Source organism: Aspergillus oryzae, chromosome 3, assembly GCF_000184455.2.
Source record: "Aspergillus oryzae RIB40 DNA, chromosome 3".
Taxonomy (NCBI): Eukaryota; Fungi; Ascomycota; class Eurotiomycetes; order Eurotiales; family Aspergillaceae; genus Aspergillus; species Aspergillus oryzae.
The window spans coordinates 3,750,570-3,765,754 of record NC_036437.1 but is presented as its reverse complement, the minus strand read 5'-3'; the positions used below and the strand labels follow the sequence as shown (position 1 = coordinate 3,765,754).

The following is a 15,185-nucleotide window of genomic DNA, read 5'->3' as shown; positions in this document are numbered from 1 at the left end:
TTATTCTCGTCTTCACTCTTCTCTCCTTTATACTCATCTGTGGTTTCTTTTCTAGGTCTATTCAGTTATTGTCTTACCATTCCCATCGCTTTTCTACAGTCACAGCCATGGAGGCCGTAAAGCGTTTCTTCTCTTCCCCGCGCTTTGCCGTCGCGGGCGCAAGCACCGACAGTAACAAGTTTGGTTACAAGAGTAGGAATACGAACCCCCAAGCTTTAAATAATCGGTCGCTAAGTAACGATATACCGATGGATTAGTCCTCGCATGGTATCATCAGCATTCCCTACCTGTCACTCCTCTCAATCCTCGCGCACCGCAGATTGAACTGCCCTCTCGTGCCTACGATACGGTCGCATCGCCCAGCGCCTTGCCTACGCCTTCGCAGACATCCTTGTCGGTTGTAACCCCGCCAAAGGTCACTCTGAAATTGCTCCAGGAGGCTCATTCGGTGGGAATTCCGGCCGTGTGGTTGCAGCCCGGAACATTTGATGACGCGGTCCTGGACTTCGCTCACAATCACTTCTCGGCCGTGATTGCAGGTGATGGGGGAGCGGGAAGTGAAGGTTGGTGCGTCTTGGTGGACGGCGAAGAAGGCTTGGAGGCTGCAGGAGTGCAGTGGACGAGCCAAAAGCTGTAAGGCCGTTAAAAAGTATCTATCCGGAGGGAGCGCGGTGTGCTGTATCCGACAGAGTACTGGCCTCTAGATACCCTTGATATAGTATAGGTCTTTGTCAGCTCTACTACCACTGAGATCTAATCAGCCACCAGTGAATAACATCGTCTCTCAACATGAAACTAAGATGGACTCGTAGTTCTAGAGGCCTTCTTAGAAGTAGCGGTGGACCAATAAGGCCTGGGTCACTGCAAGAGCTCACATGTCCTGCTGAATGGATAGAAATCATTGGCCATGGCGCATGAACCAAGCCATGTTCGACTAGTTGAATTGAAAAGGCTTGAAAAAGGAAGGTAATTAGTGAATTTAGTAGTGAGTGGTTGTTGCTGCGGTGAGACAAGTTAATGGATGGGGAAATCGAACTAATTAATCCCGCCCCCCGTATTTTCATCATTTATTCATGGACTAAATTCTTTGCTCTTTTTTTCACTCAACCTACGCTTACCTTGCTTTCTCTTGTATACTCTCTTCAACCACTCTATTTCTACATTCAAACCTCAACTGAAAATAACAAAAAGAAAAAAAAGTACAATACGTTTATCATAAGGGGAAAGAGATGCCCACCAGTTCCTTCGTTCTCGACTCGCCCATCCCTCCCCAACTTGATCTTGCTGGTGCTCCCTCGCAGCCCTTCCTGCCGCCGAATCCCTCCGCCTCATCGGCCCTTTTTCGCTCCATCTCCATCCCCAGCCGCAAGAGAGCGCGGGGAGTGGAGTCCGGGCATCGTTCATGGCTTGATTCTCCGTCCAGTCCCACCTCCTTCGCTGTCCCCGATGATCGTCTCGCTGGCGTAGACGACGTCTCCGCCGAGCATGACTACCGACCCAGTCGCTATCGAGACCCACCGCTGAGGCTCCCCCTGGATTCCAGCGTTGAGTCACTCAGCGATGCGTCGGGGGCTCGTCGCAAACGCAGCCGTCGAGATCCGTCATCGGTGGTAGCACCATCCCCGTCAGGACCGGAGGACGAGAAAATCACTCAGAACAACAGCTGCGATCCGCAAACTGCCCCCGTGCGCTGGAGCCGCGCGGTTTTGGACGTGGTAGGCAAGGTCTGGGACTTTTGCTGGTCGGGAGCCTTCCGCGGATTCTATGCCGGTGGTGGTCGCGGGTATGCGATGACGGCTGCTGATCCGTCGGTATCGCTAGGCCCTGACGATCACTCATGGCAGCCGACGACAGAAAAACACGATCTGTCCTCCGCTTCTGCCGGTGCTCATGGTTGGAGTGAGTCGACTCCCCTTTCGGGCGATCACCATGATGACGACCTGCATCACAACTGGGTTGTAGTGGGTCGCGATGAGTTTGGCTATGAGGCGAGTCCATCGGCCCGAAGACGAGTTCATCGTCGGACGCCCTCGTATGGCCATTTGCGTCGACGACAGCCGGTCAAGCGGACCTTTGTGTCGCAACCAGCGTCGATAACGACCAAGGCGCACTTCTCCGCGCCGGCCAAGCCGCGTGAGACCCCCGTCTCGGTGGAGACGCAACGTTACATGGCCCAGAAGCGTCGCATGGAGCGCGAGGAAGATGCGAGCCTGGCCCGTTTAAACCGACAGCTGCAGGCTATGATTAAAGAAGGGCAGCAGGCATTGGGAACCAGAGTGGAGGTGGACGACTTCATGGAGGATTAGGATCGGTGTTGCTACTTTAATTTTCTCACCCAGGGATACCCCACACAATCGTTTAATGTTTGATTTCCAGAGGACCGAATCACGGCCTTTCTCGTTACTGATGGCATGTTGTTATGGAACTTTATTCGACGAAGACTCGACCTGTTACGATACGATGCAATGTTTTTATTATAGTGATATTAGCCATAACCATGAATTACGAAGCATGAAGAATGACAGCCTTTGACTACCTGTGAAGAGTAGTATACATTTTTGTACCCGTGTACAAAAGAACGAGATTTAATTAAATATGAGAACCCATCTTCTTATTTACCCGCCGTCGTGGGACCTTCCGGCGTGGCCGGCTTGTTATCAGCAAAATGGATACTGTTCTTCAGTGTCTTCATCAAGCCCGCCGGGTTAGCCAATAAACCAAGAGCATTGTCAGCCTGGACGTTTTGGCGGATCTGGTTCGACTGCGTTTATATTCCGTCAGCACCTCAACATTCAACCACACCCCCAAGTCTGAGACCCAAGCTCCAACCAGCCAACTCAAAGGGAGAAGGAAAAAAAAAAGCATACAGGAGCCGGCATAGCCATCGAAGCAGTGAGGAAGAGAGAAAGGACCGCAACAGAGAGCTTCATCTTGAACGAGTCTGCTTAAAGAACATAACACACTTATTAGTAACTTCTTCGACAGACGGCGAATATTAGGGGAATGACACACGTTTTGGTATTCAGATATTGCAGTCGAGATGGGAAACAAGAGTTTCAGGACTGGAGAGACTGGGTTCCGGGGGTTTTGGTGTGGTCTCGTTCATTTAATTACCTGGGCGAGGGTTGTCTCATCCCTTCATTCCTTGTTTATGTCTCACCTCGGTTGTTGATCTTCATTTTGGTATGCGGGATTCCCCAGGTTATTTTGCGGTGACGTGTTGACGTGTTTTGGGGTTTTGTTTCTTGCCTCGGGGTTGTGTTTATTGGGGTGTTTTATTATTTGGGGGGTTTGGCATTGTTTTGCGAGGTGAGTTGAGGGTTGTATATATACTGATCACTTGAGGCCGATATGTAGATACGCAACGGTAAGTTGTAGTGAGCTACAGAAGATAGATATGGACCCGCATACTAGAGCAGATACCCTGTATAGTCTTAGTCGTCTATACCCCGTCTCGTGTCTCATGGAAATACCTCGTGATACTCCTACGTACGTAGTAAGTATTGAAGGTGGTAGACATATTTGACTATCATTGGCCAATCATAGGGCCGTCCGGCAACGTCGGCAAAAAGCTTGGCCTGGAGATCCACAGCGCTAGTGTCGAGTTTTCACTGTGGATGACCAACCCAAGGCGTTAGAGAACAAAAAGATATGGATCTCTGATGGAGAGAACCAAAAAATTCTGACCGACGCAGGGGTCGAACCTGCAATCTCTTGATTCGTAGTCAAGCGCCTTGCCATTGGGCCAGCCGGCCAATTCATGAGATATGCTTCATCTTAAGAGCTATAAAAGGCAAAATGAAATCCAGTGTTTAGGGTTGTCACCAGTGTAGTCTATAAGCGAAGGTATCCTTGTCGGTGATAGAAGATAGTTGCTTAGAGGCTTTTACCTGGCTCGAGTATATATTATAAAGGAAGTGGCTCTGCTATGTTGGGTATGAGGACAGACAGATAAAGTTGAATCCAGACAACATTGGCGGTAACTATAAATTTCCTCAAATCGAGAGGTAGGGGTTGTGTTAATGGACACAATAGATGCGGTTGCAGAGGTCATTATTAGTAGCCATCAAATTGACGAAGAAGAACTCTAGCTTTTAGATGGTAAAATTGTGGTATGGCCAACCTGAAGTGCGAGACTCCGTATCTTGGCTATAGATGGCCTAAAATACCCGACACGGACATTTTATTGACCGAGCAATGGATAGTTGAGAAGATCTTCGGATACAGCAGGCATCGTGAACCGAGCCTTCTTTGTCATCGTCCTCGCGGATAGCCCGAGTGACGGGTCGTCGGGGATATTGGCATTAACACCTTAGATCCAGGCTCTTCGTTGGAGAACCTTTTTGTGGCGTGTTCCAGGGCAAATGAGGGAGCTTCCATAGCCAGTCAATCAGGCGGTTGGTGTCTATACATGGAACTATATACTCTCTCGCTTTGGTCAGGGCGTCACAAAGACAAAGGCCAAATAACTTTCCCTAATTTAAAGACCTTCTTTATCTCAATTGCCCCAAACCCTATTATGATGGAATGTCATTGCTTCCAAATTGGTAACATCGCGCCCTGACTTAGTCGATCACTCCTAAGACTTGGCTTGAGAGAAAAGTAGTTATAACATAAGTATCTAATCCATGGACCATGGATAACTGAGAGAAAGAAAAAAAAAAGTCATAACCGGACAATCTGTTACAAAATTCTTTCCCATACATTCCTGGCGCACTATCTACCTTTGATAACGATGTACAGAGCTCTGATTATTATCCTTTCCCTATATCTATCCATCGTGGCAGGTGGAGGGGTCTTGTCCACACCAGATACAAATGCAAATACAAATGCCAACGCCAACACCAACACCAATGCCAACACAAACGCAAATATGAATGCAAACTACAAGGATGCAGGCACGCAGAACGGTTCCAATTAGAATATCAACACAAACGCCAAGGCAAATACAAAGTCCAATAATTATAAGAATGCGGAGACGCAACTCGAATGGGGTGAGAATATCCCGTCTTACCGTGGAGTCATACAATTCTGCGGCAGCCAAGGGCCCAAGTACGAGTATATCGGTAAGGAACCATGGCAACTGAGGATTACTGCTTTGTGCAAAGACCAAAACGGAAAACAGCAAAGGTCGGAGCTGTATCCGAGCACTTGCTTAGAATGGAATCGGGAGAGTAAGACATTAGAAGGTTCTGATGTTGACTGGGGCCACGGGCTCATCGATGGCGGTTGCACCGACTGTAAGTTCCAAGGCTGGACCTTAACCTGCTATTGCGATGGCAAAAACGCTCCTCCGAAGTTACTCAAAGATCGTAATAAAGTAACAATCAATATGGGTGAGCATATCTCATATCAGCAGTACTGAATGGTTAGCTAACTAGAGGACTACAGCGACCAGGCTGAGAGTGAGTAGAAAAGGCGAATTAGGGTGCCTGAGCTAGTATTACCTTGATTGATGCTTTTGACTATATCTTTGGCTTTTCTCCACTTTGTCTAGCTTTGCGATCTTCTGAGACTGTGGAATTTTTTTATCATATCATCCTCATTATTTCCGCTTCTATGCTATTTGATCGTTTTGGTCCTCGGGTATTGTATAGTTCTAGCTGTCTACTGCATGTTAGAAACAGATATAATGTTAACTAGATCTATGTTCGCTAGTTCAAAGTCAGTTTAAAGTTCATACTTGCTACATCGTTCTTGCATTTACCAACACTGATAAACCCTATGTTAACTGAAAGGTGAAAGAATTGCCAAGAATAGATAAAATCTCTAACCATTGCCCCCAACCTTCTAGTGGGCAGTCAGAAAGGGAACGAACAAAAACGAAGAATGCTATGAACAGTGCTAGTTTACATGGAATATAGTGCGGAGTAGCAGGCACTCGACGTTAGATCAAACAACCATGCTTAATGAGCGGTTCAAGAGATAGTTAACTAACGAGTTAACTAACTTATAGATTATTTATTAGACTCCAGCCTAGCATCAATGCTCATGACATCATTGTCTTTTGTATATCAGGCACATTGTTGGTATGCTCGCCATTCATGACCCTTTCGATTGAGACCTGGCCCGCGCTCTGGCTCTAAATGTCAAACCTATTAAGGACCAAAATAAAAATCCTGTCATTCGGTGTCACTTCTTCCTAATATCAAGGAAATCCCACGAACGCCCATCAGTTATTTATCAGTCCAAGGCTTCACCCTGATAGGCGTCGACGCAAAGACCTGCCGAACAATGGGCTAGGACGTTAGGAGCGAGTTGGCGCTAGGGAAGCAAGGCTCCTTCTGCTGACGAGCTTACATGATACACAGCTTTGACTCATTCCAGCTAAACAGAAACGTTACCTCGTAGAGAGGACAGAGACCGCCGAAGATATACACCATGATATATACAAGAAAAGAAAGAAAAGAAAGAAGAAACGCTCTACAGTCAACTTATTACGTTAATAAAAATTGTGAATAGCACAACGGCACAGACCTTTGTTTAAGGTTCAAGAATAGGGAGCAGCTAGGCGGTCTAAATCTGAAATGAAAGCGACACCAATCAGGTAGTGATTTGCGCCGCTTCACATTTATATTTTTCTTTTCTTGGACATCTGTAACTCACTCCTTAGTTATTAAAGTGTATACGACTACATTGTTTTCCCGTATCTGATTCTCTTGATAACTGCAGGTGGAATAGTATAGGATTAATAAATCTAGCCAGGTTGTGGATTTGAGTTTCGTATATAAACTCAAAACCTACCAAGCAAAATTACAACTAATACTTAAAAATCCCAGGCATTCACACGTATTCCGTAAACTATTAGCTTCCAGATCATTGCGGGGTTCTAGATACCCAGAAAGCATTCTGGCAAGATCATTGGCTCAGCGAAATACCCGGCTCACCTGTCGGACAATAAACCCTATTTTTAGCCCCACCAGATAAATATACGTCCTAATGCTGGGAAGTAACAAGAGACATCCTTAGCTAGAAGTAGTGAGGCTATATTAGGCCAACCACGAGGCTCAAGTCAAGGCCCAATTCATATACGCTAAAAGACTGGGGCATACTAAACGCATAGAGAATAGCAGTAGATAAAAGTCAATTATTTCTATAACACTCTCAAGATCTTATAGAAATCAAATACTTCGACTTGACCTATAAGCTGCCTTGGCTCCATCATATTCAACATGCACGATAAAGATTATATAGAGTAGTAGTTTTTGCTTACTGTTGATATAATAGGTATGCTATTATTGTCTCGAGTATAAAAAACAGAGGAGCAACAGCTATTCGAGCGCGAGGCTAAAGTATAAACCATGATTGGAGGGATAAAAGTCCATTGATGCCATCTATATCACATCATACCGTGGGACAGAGGATTTGGAAACGATTGTCCAGGTAGCGACTCTGGTTCGTCCGATGAGGGAAAAGGTAGCTTTGTCGCCACAGTCTGCCTTGCGGGACCGGGCGACTGTGTAGGGATGATTGAACCAACGATACCAGCCTCTATGTGCTAATCCTCTACGCTATGACCTAGTACCGCGAACTCAACTCTCCAGCAGGCCTTTTATCACTCGGCTTTTCCTGCTGTACAAACCGGGTTCGTGTCGCCAGAAATTCTGTAAATGGGCTGATTATATCAACTTACAATCCCTATTTTCATAGTAAGTTTATCATCGTCACATCTATATTGTAAGATTCCGTGGAATTTGGCGTTTCATTAACAACGTGTACCAGGCGGTGGCAGTGCTTTTAAACGTAATGAACCGTCGGCTATTTCCGACCCATGGGAGCGTGTCTATCAGCATACCTGGTAGGAGACTCGCAAGGCTGAGAGCCATCAAGACGTATTTAGACGCCCTTAGCCTTCACAAGGCCTCCTTTAGTTCTGGGAAGCATGCTTGCTGTACTTCACATATCCTCCTCACAGCCCCTTAATAGAAATGTCTGCAACGTCTAGTTGCGACCGCGATATATCCTCTTTCTATTACTCGGAGTCCGATGATGATGCCTCCTCAACTGCAACAATAGACCATGAAGAGTACCCGAAGGAGTCTTCATTGGAAGGGGCGTCTTTCTTGCCAAACCTTTTCCAGAGATTCGATCGCGCCCGTCTTCAGGGTTACTTCTGGAAAGCAAAGTATCTATTCCGAAGGATTCAGGCGAGTTCGAATTTCGAAAATATCCCACTTCCACTTCTTAAACGAGAAATCGAGCCGGGGCAGGAATGGTTAAGAGGGGCCATGCTCTGTGCCTGGGGCACTGCGTCAATTTTGGCTCTGAATGTGATCATCACAATCATCGCGGTAGGTGTGGGCTATTCAGGGCAATCGGAAGACAAATATTTCACGTACGCAGAACTCTATCAAGGTGACTGCTCAGTGACGGGCAACTGGACTACCGGTATGCATGTCGTTATCAACATACTCAGCAGTGCCTTGCTTGCTGCCAGCAACTATGTGATGCAATGTTTAAGTGCACCGTCCCGAGCTGATGTTGATGAAGCTCATTCAAGACGCCAGTGGTTGGACATCGGCATAATAAGTACCAGAAACCTTGCGGTCATGGATAACAAAAGAAAGGCCCTCTGGGGTCTACTTTTGATTAGCTCACTGCCCATTCACATGTTGTTCGTCAGGCCATTGCTCGCGTCCACATACAGAGCAGGAAGTACTGATCAAAGACCAGGTATAACGCGGCTATATTTTCGTCTATCAGTAATATCCAGTACGCAACTGTCGTGATACCACAAGACCTCGAAGAGAACGAATCTCTCGTCAGGGATGAATATGAAGCCCGTTCATTTTACGATTATGTCGGTTCCAGTGCCAACGATATACGAGCTGAAATATTCAACGGCACTTTCATGAAGAAAGACTTGCTAGGATGCTCCAAACAATACGATGTGGAGTTTAATACCAAGTCATCTACGCTCCTTCTGATGGCAGGGAGAGATAGTCTGCGCGGTTTTTCTAGTCTTCTTCCTCTGACTTGGGTCTTCGGTGATTATAACCATATGGTGGAGGGGCCCTCTACATATCCCCCCCGATTCAGTCCAACGCTAGACATGACCTATATTCATGCAGGGAACTGGAATTACCCAAAGTGGTCTTTCAAATACAAGGGGTCGAACACCTGGAGCGACATAGACAGATTTACTAATTCCTACTTTTGGCCCGACTCTGTGGTCCGAAATGACACTCTGTACAGCAATATTTCGAGCGATATGGACACCCTGGTGGCTTTTATTTTCAACCAAAACCCGGATGAAAGCCACTTGGGTGATTTCCTTATGACACCGTCCAACTGGCGGAATGACTCATGGGCTGCCCGGATCGAATTTCGCATCGATGCCCACTCAGTATCATACTGGGATCGATCCGGGTCGTTTAATAACAGTGTCTATCACGCCGTTGTATCTAAGCAACGAGATGGGCTAGCGGAAGTTGCCGTATCTGGCTGCATGACGAAAGACGCAAACCAGCATTGCCAGATCTACTTCAGCCCAGCGATATGCGTAGCAGTTATCGCATGCAACATCGTCAAAGTATATTGCATGTATATGACGGCGAGAACAGATCATAAAGAGATCTTTTTGACTGTTGGTGACGCACTCTCATCATTTCTAGACCGACCGGACCCGACCACAAAAGGTCACTGCCTTCTGTCCAGAGAGGACATTATATACGGATTTCGGTTCTGTAATAGTCGCACCTTGGCCCTGGACACCATCAATCCGTCCCATGACACTGGTTTTCACACGTCGCTGCCTCAACTGCTTCCTGAACGGAAGAGGTGGTTCAGAGCTGCTAGCTGGCGACGTTGGGTTTTTACTTACATCGTGTATTATCCCTTACCCTGACAAGTTAAATATCCTCTGATCTCTTCCAGATTTTCTGCATGCGTGGCTGTGGCCATAGCACTATACAGTCGAGCATTATCTAGCGGATCAGCGGATGTGACAGGTATAGGGTCAAACCTGGGAATGGGAAAGCCAAACAGCTCTACCATCCTCTTTGACGGCGCAAACTTCATTGCATTAGCGCTCTTGGCCAGCACACCGCAACTCGTATTTTCGGCATTATATCTTCTTTGTAACGGCCTATTTACGTGCATGCTTGCTGTGGCCGAATACAATGACTTTGCGACTCAGCGAAAGCCACTTCGAGTTACTTGGCCAAAAGGGGAGCAGCGATCGACGTATTATCTCAGTCTCCCGTATCGATACAGTATTCCCCTAATTACAGTGTCGGTTGTTATACATTGGCTGCTCTCGCAATGCATTTTTTTGGTCAAGATCAACACCTTTGACGTTCATGGTAAGAGGTCGTACTACGCTGGAAGACAGGTTACAGCATGCGGATGGTCACCTCTTCCTATGTTTATAACCATTATCGTCGGAGGAACAGCTATGATGGTGCTCGCGGGTTTTAGCCTCAGACGTCTCCGGTCATATATGCCTCTGGCTTCGTCCTGTAGCGCTGCACTCAGTGCAGCATGCCATCCACCACCGGGAGATGAGAACGCGTCCTTGAAGGCAGTGATGTGGGGAGAAGTGGGAGGTGTTTCATTCGACAGGATGGATACTACCGATCATATGAGCCGATATGCGCACTGTGCATTTACGTCGAAGGAAGTCACTACACCTAATATGGCTCGGCTCTATTGTTGAAATTTGTGTACATCTCGGAGAGGCTGAAATTGTTGAACATTGGATCAAGGAGGACATATAGCACACGGGCAGATCGTATTTAAAGGCTCACCTAGAAAGAGGGGAGTAAGCAATATCTCTAGTCCTATTGAATAACATTTACATCAAGCGAAAGATGCTTTTTTCCAACGGAGGTACGGTATCCAGAAGTTACTAAAACTAGACATTATGTATCAGAGCCTCCACATTCCACGCCGCATAGTCACACAGCAGCTTCTGGATACCCTTCATTTGTTCGCTTTCCACAAAGACAAACCTCAACAGACTCACAATATCTCCAGTGCGGTCCTCAGAAATGGTGAAATTCGTCAACAACTAAGTGAGCCGGTATAGGGACAGATCACGTAATAAGGTCCAGTCCGTCCGGTGGGCGACTCGATGCATCCTAGCATGAGCCAAAAAGACCTCCGTGTGATCTTCAGTAGGGTCACTTATCTCATCATCTTGGTTACTGTACCGAGTCGTCCAGCCAAGTTGCTTAACCAAGTGAGCTTTGTAACCATCAATTGACGTAGCCTTGGGGCGGATACTTATAAAGAGGAATTTGAATATGCCACATACGGTGCCATGTAGCCTTAGTAGCTATTATTTGCGGCGTTGATTTCACAAACCCTCATATTCTAGTTGTAGCTGTTAATCTTATACTACTATAGAATAGTATATTCTAAGGCCCAGGTCCCTACTACTGTAGTATAGAGGTTGATAGGAATTGAAGACTAAAAGTCGACCCAAAGAATGCACTACCATCTTTTTCAGCTCTGTGCCCGTGTTGGTCTCGCTCGCCTGTTCACCGAAGTAACGGGCCCCCGGTGTTCTGAGTAAAACCGAACATAAGCTTGACATCCTTCAATTCCGGCATTCCGGCATTCCATTGGACACTTCCACCTTTCCCTATCCGGGAATCGATCACTGAGCACTGCACTGCAAAAAGCGGTCCTGAGCTAGTCGTAAAGCGGAAATTGACAATAGGACCTCGGAGCTGAGGGAATTCTCAGAAACCAGATCCTTTTGCGCAGCCCTGTATAATGTTTGAATTGGATGGGCTATCCGGGCAGCTCAGCGGCCGGAAGAAGCTACAGCTTTAGGGCCACCAGACGGAATTCCCTACCCACATTATTGCGCAGAGGGGTGCAAGTGAAGCAAGCATTCTAGGGGCCTGCGTGAAAGTGCCTGGGTTCTGATAGGTTGAGAATTAACCATTTACCCCCATTCCCTACATCCACCTATATAATCTATTTAAGCTATTTGAGTAATCTAGGTAGTGCAATCGACTTAGGCAATCTTGGTACTAATACAGAGGAAAGAGCCCAAGAATCGGCCCGTAATTGCACAGCGGAGTGAAGCCTAGCAAGCATTATAAACTGTACCAAATACCAGTATCAACAACGACAGCCAATAGCCTCAGTCTTTACCCACAGGGCTTCCAATAAGAGATGATTTTAGCCGCAGGACAGAAACCGGGAGGGCCTCCGAGAAATCTACTGTGTTCTGACCCATGAAAATGACGCGGACTGCATAAATTGTGCAAGACATGCACTATATGCGAAAATATACGGCGGTAGTAATCAAGTAGCAGGGCACTGTTTATCAAGTGTACAAAGTACGTACATATGTACGTGTCCCGCGGAATGCATAAAAGACAGGCATACCAACAGGGAAGGGGATAAGGACACCAACTAGTAGGGGCGCATGCAGCCGGACCCTGTTTGAAAAGTCCAGTATGATATGATACTCATTAAGTCTGCACGTTGCTCCACAGTAAACTCATACATCCCTTCGATAGGGACCTGGTGGCTCACCCCTATCCAGCCACGGCCGAGTATAGAACCCAGCCACGCACGTCATGATTTACATTTACCATTTTGTACATATTACATGTCATAGTTGGGTTCGCCAAGCATGTCATCAGAGCTTAACTTATCGGGAAGTATAAGCTTACTTTGTACCGTGGAAGCATCGATGATCAGGGGATTGCATTGGCGAGTTAGTGGTAGATGTTCTATATTTTATGTGGATGGCTTAACACGTACGTCTGTGGTGGTCGGATTGGGAAGTTGCCCACATTCCAGAGACGCTTGTGAAACTATTGGGATCTGCATTTTTATTGGACCCACCAAGCATACAAGAGTATCCATTGTCTATGGATAAGGTAATATTGTTTTATGCAGTTTTGTTACAGACTCGCCATGTAATCATACTAAGCACCGGAGATAGTATGTACTGTAGATGATTCTTGGGAGAAAGCTAGAAAGTAGAATTTTAACTTGCTTCAGTCGCTCTATGTTGTATCGTGTATGTAGATCAACTCATAACAAATAGCAGATAACAATAAACAGAAGCATCAAGCACATCGCTAAACATAATTCAGTCTAATCCCGAATCCAAATGCTCTATGTCATATCACATCAAGATGAACGCTAATTATATGCAAGAAATGTCCATAGTAACAACCAAAAAGGCCAGAAGCCACATGTGGCAGAGAGAAAGGAATTATGTCATCTTTGGCATGAATTTGGGGTTGGTCCGAATGCTTTCCCCATATTTAAGTAAGAAGAACGATGTCGGTGCAAAGGCAAGCGCAATAAAACCAAGGAGGGTGTTTCCCCAGCCTAGACCGAGTGTATCGTACAAGGGCGTTCCGGCTAATGGGATAGTGGCTCCAAAAACGCACCGCAAGGCTAGCTCAGCGGAGACAGCACTGGCAGCGTAGAGGGTATATGAATCAACAAGATATACCTGAGTAACGAGGTGGACATAGAAGATCCCCGCACCAATGAAGAAGGTCCCAATAATGGGGACAATCCAATGAAGTCTATACTGCGCGGACCAGCCGTACCAGAATAGGCCAATCGGTACCAGAAAACATCCAAGAACAAGAGGTGGAAGGCGGTGCTCTGGCTTCATCTTGCCGTGGATCTTTTCCTGCTTTTTGACATGCCGATCGGAGTAGTAGCCAACTGTGATCTGTCCGACGCAGAAACCCATGCCGAGGCCCAGGTATCCAAGGCCGGCCTGACCCGGGCTGAAACCATAGACATTCTCGAAGACGTCAGTGAAGGTAGTGAAAAGAATGTACATATAGCTGTAGGTGACGGAGCTGTAGAGGGATACTATCAGAACAATAGGCGACAGAAAGAGGAATTTGATTGGTCGCGTCAACGATGTCAAGAGCATCTGGCCAGCTGCGCGTTCAGAGTCAAACTTGGTGCGATAGTGCTGCCCAGTAGCCTTTTGGAGCTTCATTGCTTCGCGTCGTAGTATCGTTGGCGCATACGTCTCCCGAAGGAATATCAGTGATGCAATCACAATAAATCCTCCCTATCATAGTGTCAGTTTTGTTTGAGCACGAGCCTAGGGACGATAGCTTACCTGAATTGCCTCAAGCCACACAGTCCATCGCCATCCCACATTCTCTACCATGTAGCCTCCGAAAATAGGACCAATCACAAACCCCTACAAATAGAGTCAGCAATCTCGGACAGAGGTCAGAGCAGGTGATTAGATATACGTACAAGCAATGGTCCCACGGTCCATATTGTCATTGCAGTTCCCCGTCTTTCCATGGGCATCATATCAGCGACGAACCCTCCTCCAACTGTTACCGGCACTGAGCTGGCAATTCCCATGATTAGACGAGAAACAATGAGCATGGAGATATTGATGCTGGATGCGCAGACTATGGCTGCGATCATGAAGAGGATATTCGCTCCGTGGGTCACTGGCAACCTTCCACTCATTTCCGTAATTGGTGTAAGTACAAGAGGCCCCACTGCGGATCCCATCACGTAGATAGAGACCATGAGAGATGCAAGTGAAGAGTTGTCAGTATGGAAATCCTTCAGAACTTCCGGGACGCCGGGAGCAAAAATGGTGGAGACCAGAGATCTAATAGCTGTTAGCGTACTTTCCATAGGTGTTTAAAGATGAAGGAGGCACACATACGTATTGAAACTGCTCAATGATATCAGGCCAATAATGAGCCACTTCCGGGCATCGGACCAGTTCATGGGGTTCCGAGGGTCGTCGGGGCCATCCCAGTGGACAAGGTTGTCAAGCTCATCTTGGGATTGTTCACCGGCCTCAATGTCGCGGCTCTCGACCTTCACACGAGCGTTTTCCTTTTCGACAAAGGACCCCAGACACTCCAGGCTAGATTCAGGGCTGGGTTCGACAGAGCTGTCAGGACTACCAGAGGGCTGCGTCGCCATGACGATCACGAAGAGAATAGGAATAGTAAGACCCTTGAGGATGGAATGAATAGAATCGACAATTACGAGCGGGCCATCATCGTCTTCTAAATAGCCAAAGTGGATACAAGCAAATGCAATATTGGAGTCACTACATCAGAGATGACCACCATGATGATACCCTGATTTTGGAGCGAACGCGCGTCCGTACAGTCGGACAATTCTTGGTATGCTGGGCCCTTGCTGTCTAGCCCACCGGGACTCCGATACTCTGTACAGCTTGAAACGCCTGGACCATGATA

General features: G+C 46.9%; 4 protein-coding genes and 1 non-coding gene across 5 annotated transcripts; 3 read left to right on the top strand and 2 right to left on the bottom strand.

The window, feature by feature from the left end:
* Positions 1 to 107: 107 nt before the first annotated feature.
* On the top strand, positions 108 to 637 carry AO090026000481 (CoA-binding protein; the record flags this gene model as incomplete). Its single annotated transcript, XM_001821874.1, has 2 exons — positions 108 to 192; positions 258 to 637. The coding sequence occupies 2 exons, from the start codon at positions 108 to 110 to the stop codon at positions 635 to 637; spliced, it is 465 nt and encodes a 154-aa protein (XP_001821926.1).
* A 592-nt stretch (positions 638 to 1,229) lies between these two features.
* On the top strand, positions 1,230 to 2,407 carry AO090026000482 (uncharacterized protein; the record flags this gene model as incomplete). The annotated part of the gene is made up of 2 exons (XM_023236047.1): positions 1,230 to 2,032; positions 2,377 to 2,407. The coding sequence occupies 2 exons, from the start codon at positions 1,230 to 1,232 to the stop codon at positions 2,405 to 2,407; spliced, it is 834 nt and encodes a 277-aa protein (XP_023091051.1).
* Positions 2,408 to 3,683: 1,276 nt separating this feature from the next.
* Positions 3,684 to 3,755, bottom strand: AO090026t00006. The gene has a single exon. It is a non-coding gene; the product is annotated as a tRNA-Arg (tRNA).
* Positions 3,756 to 7,928: 4,173 nt separating this feature from the next.
* Positions 7,929 to 10,657, top strand: AO090026000484 (uncharacterized protein; the record flags this gene model as incomplete). Its single annotated transcript, XM_023236046.1, has 4 exons — positions 7,929 to 8,614; positions 8,674 to 9,172; positions 9,470 to 9,828; positions 9,877 to 10,657. The coding sequence occupies 4 exons, from the start codon at positions 7,929 to 7,931 to the stop codon at positions 10,655 to 10,657; spliced, it is 2,325 nt and encodes a 774-aa protein (XP_023091052.1).
* Positions 10,658 to 13,186: 2,529 nt separating this feature from the next.
* Positions 13,187 to 14,904, bottom strand: AO090026000485 (MFS transporter; the record flags this gene model as incomplete). Its single annotated transcript, XM_001821877.3, has 4 exons — positions 13,187 to 14,014; positions 14,066 to 14,149; positions 14,209 to 14,581; positions 14,639 to 14,904. The coding sequence occupies 4 exons, from the start codon at positions 14,902 to 14,904 to the stop codon at positions 13,187 to 13,189; spliced, it is 1,551 nt and encodes a 516-aa protein (XP_001821929.1).
* Between the last annotated feature and the right edge of the window lie 281 nt (positions 14,905 to 15,185).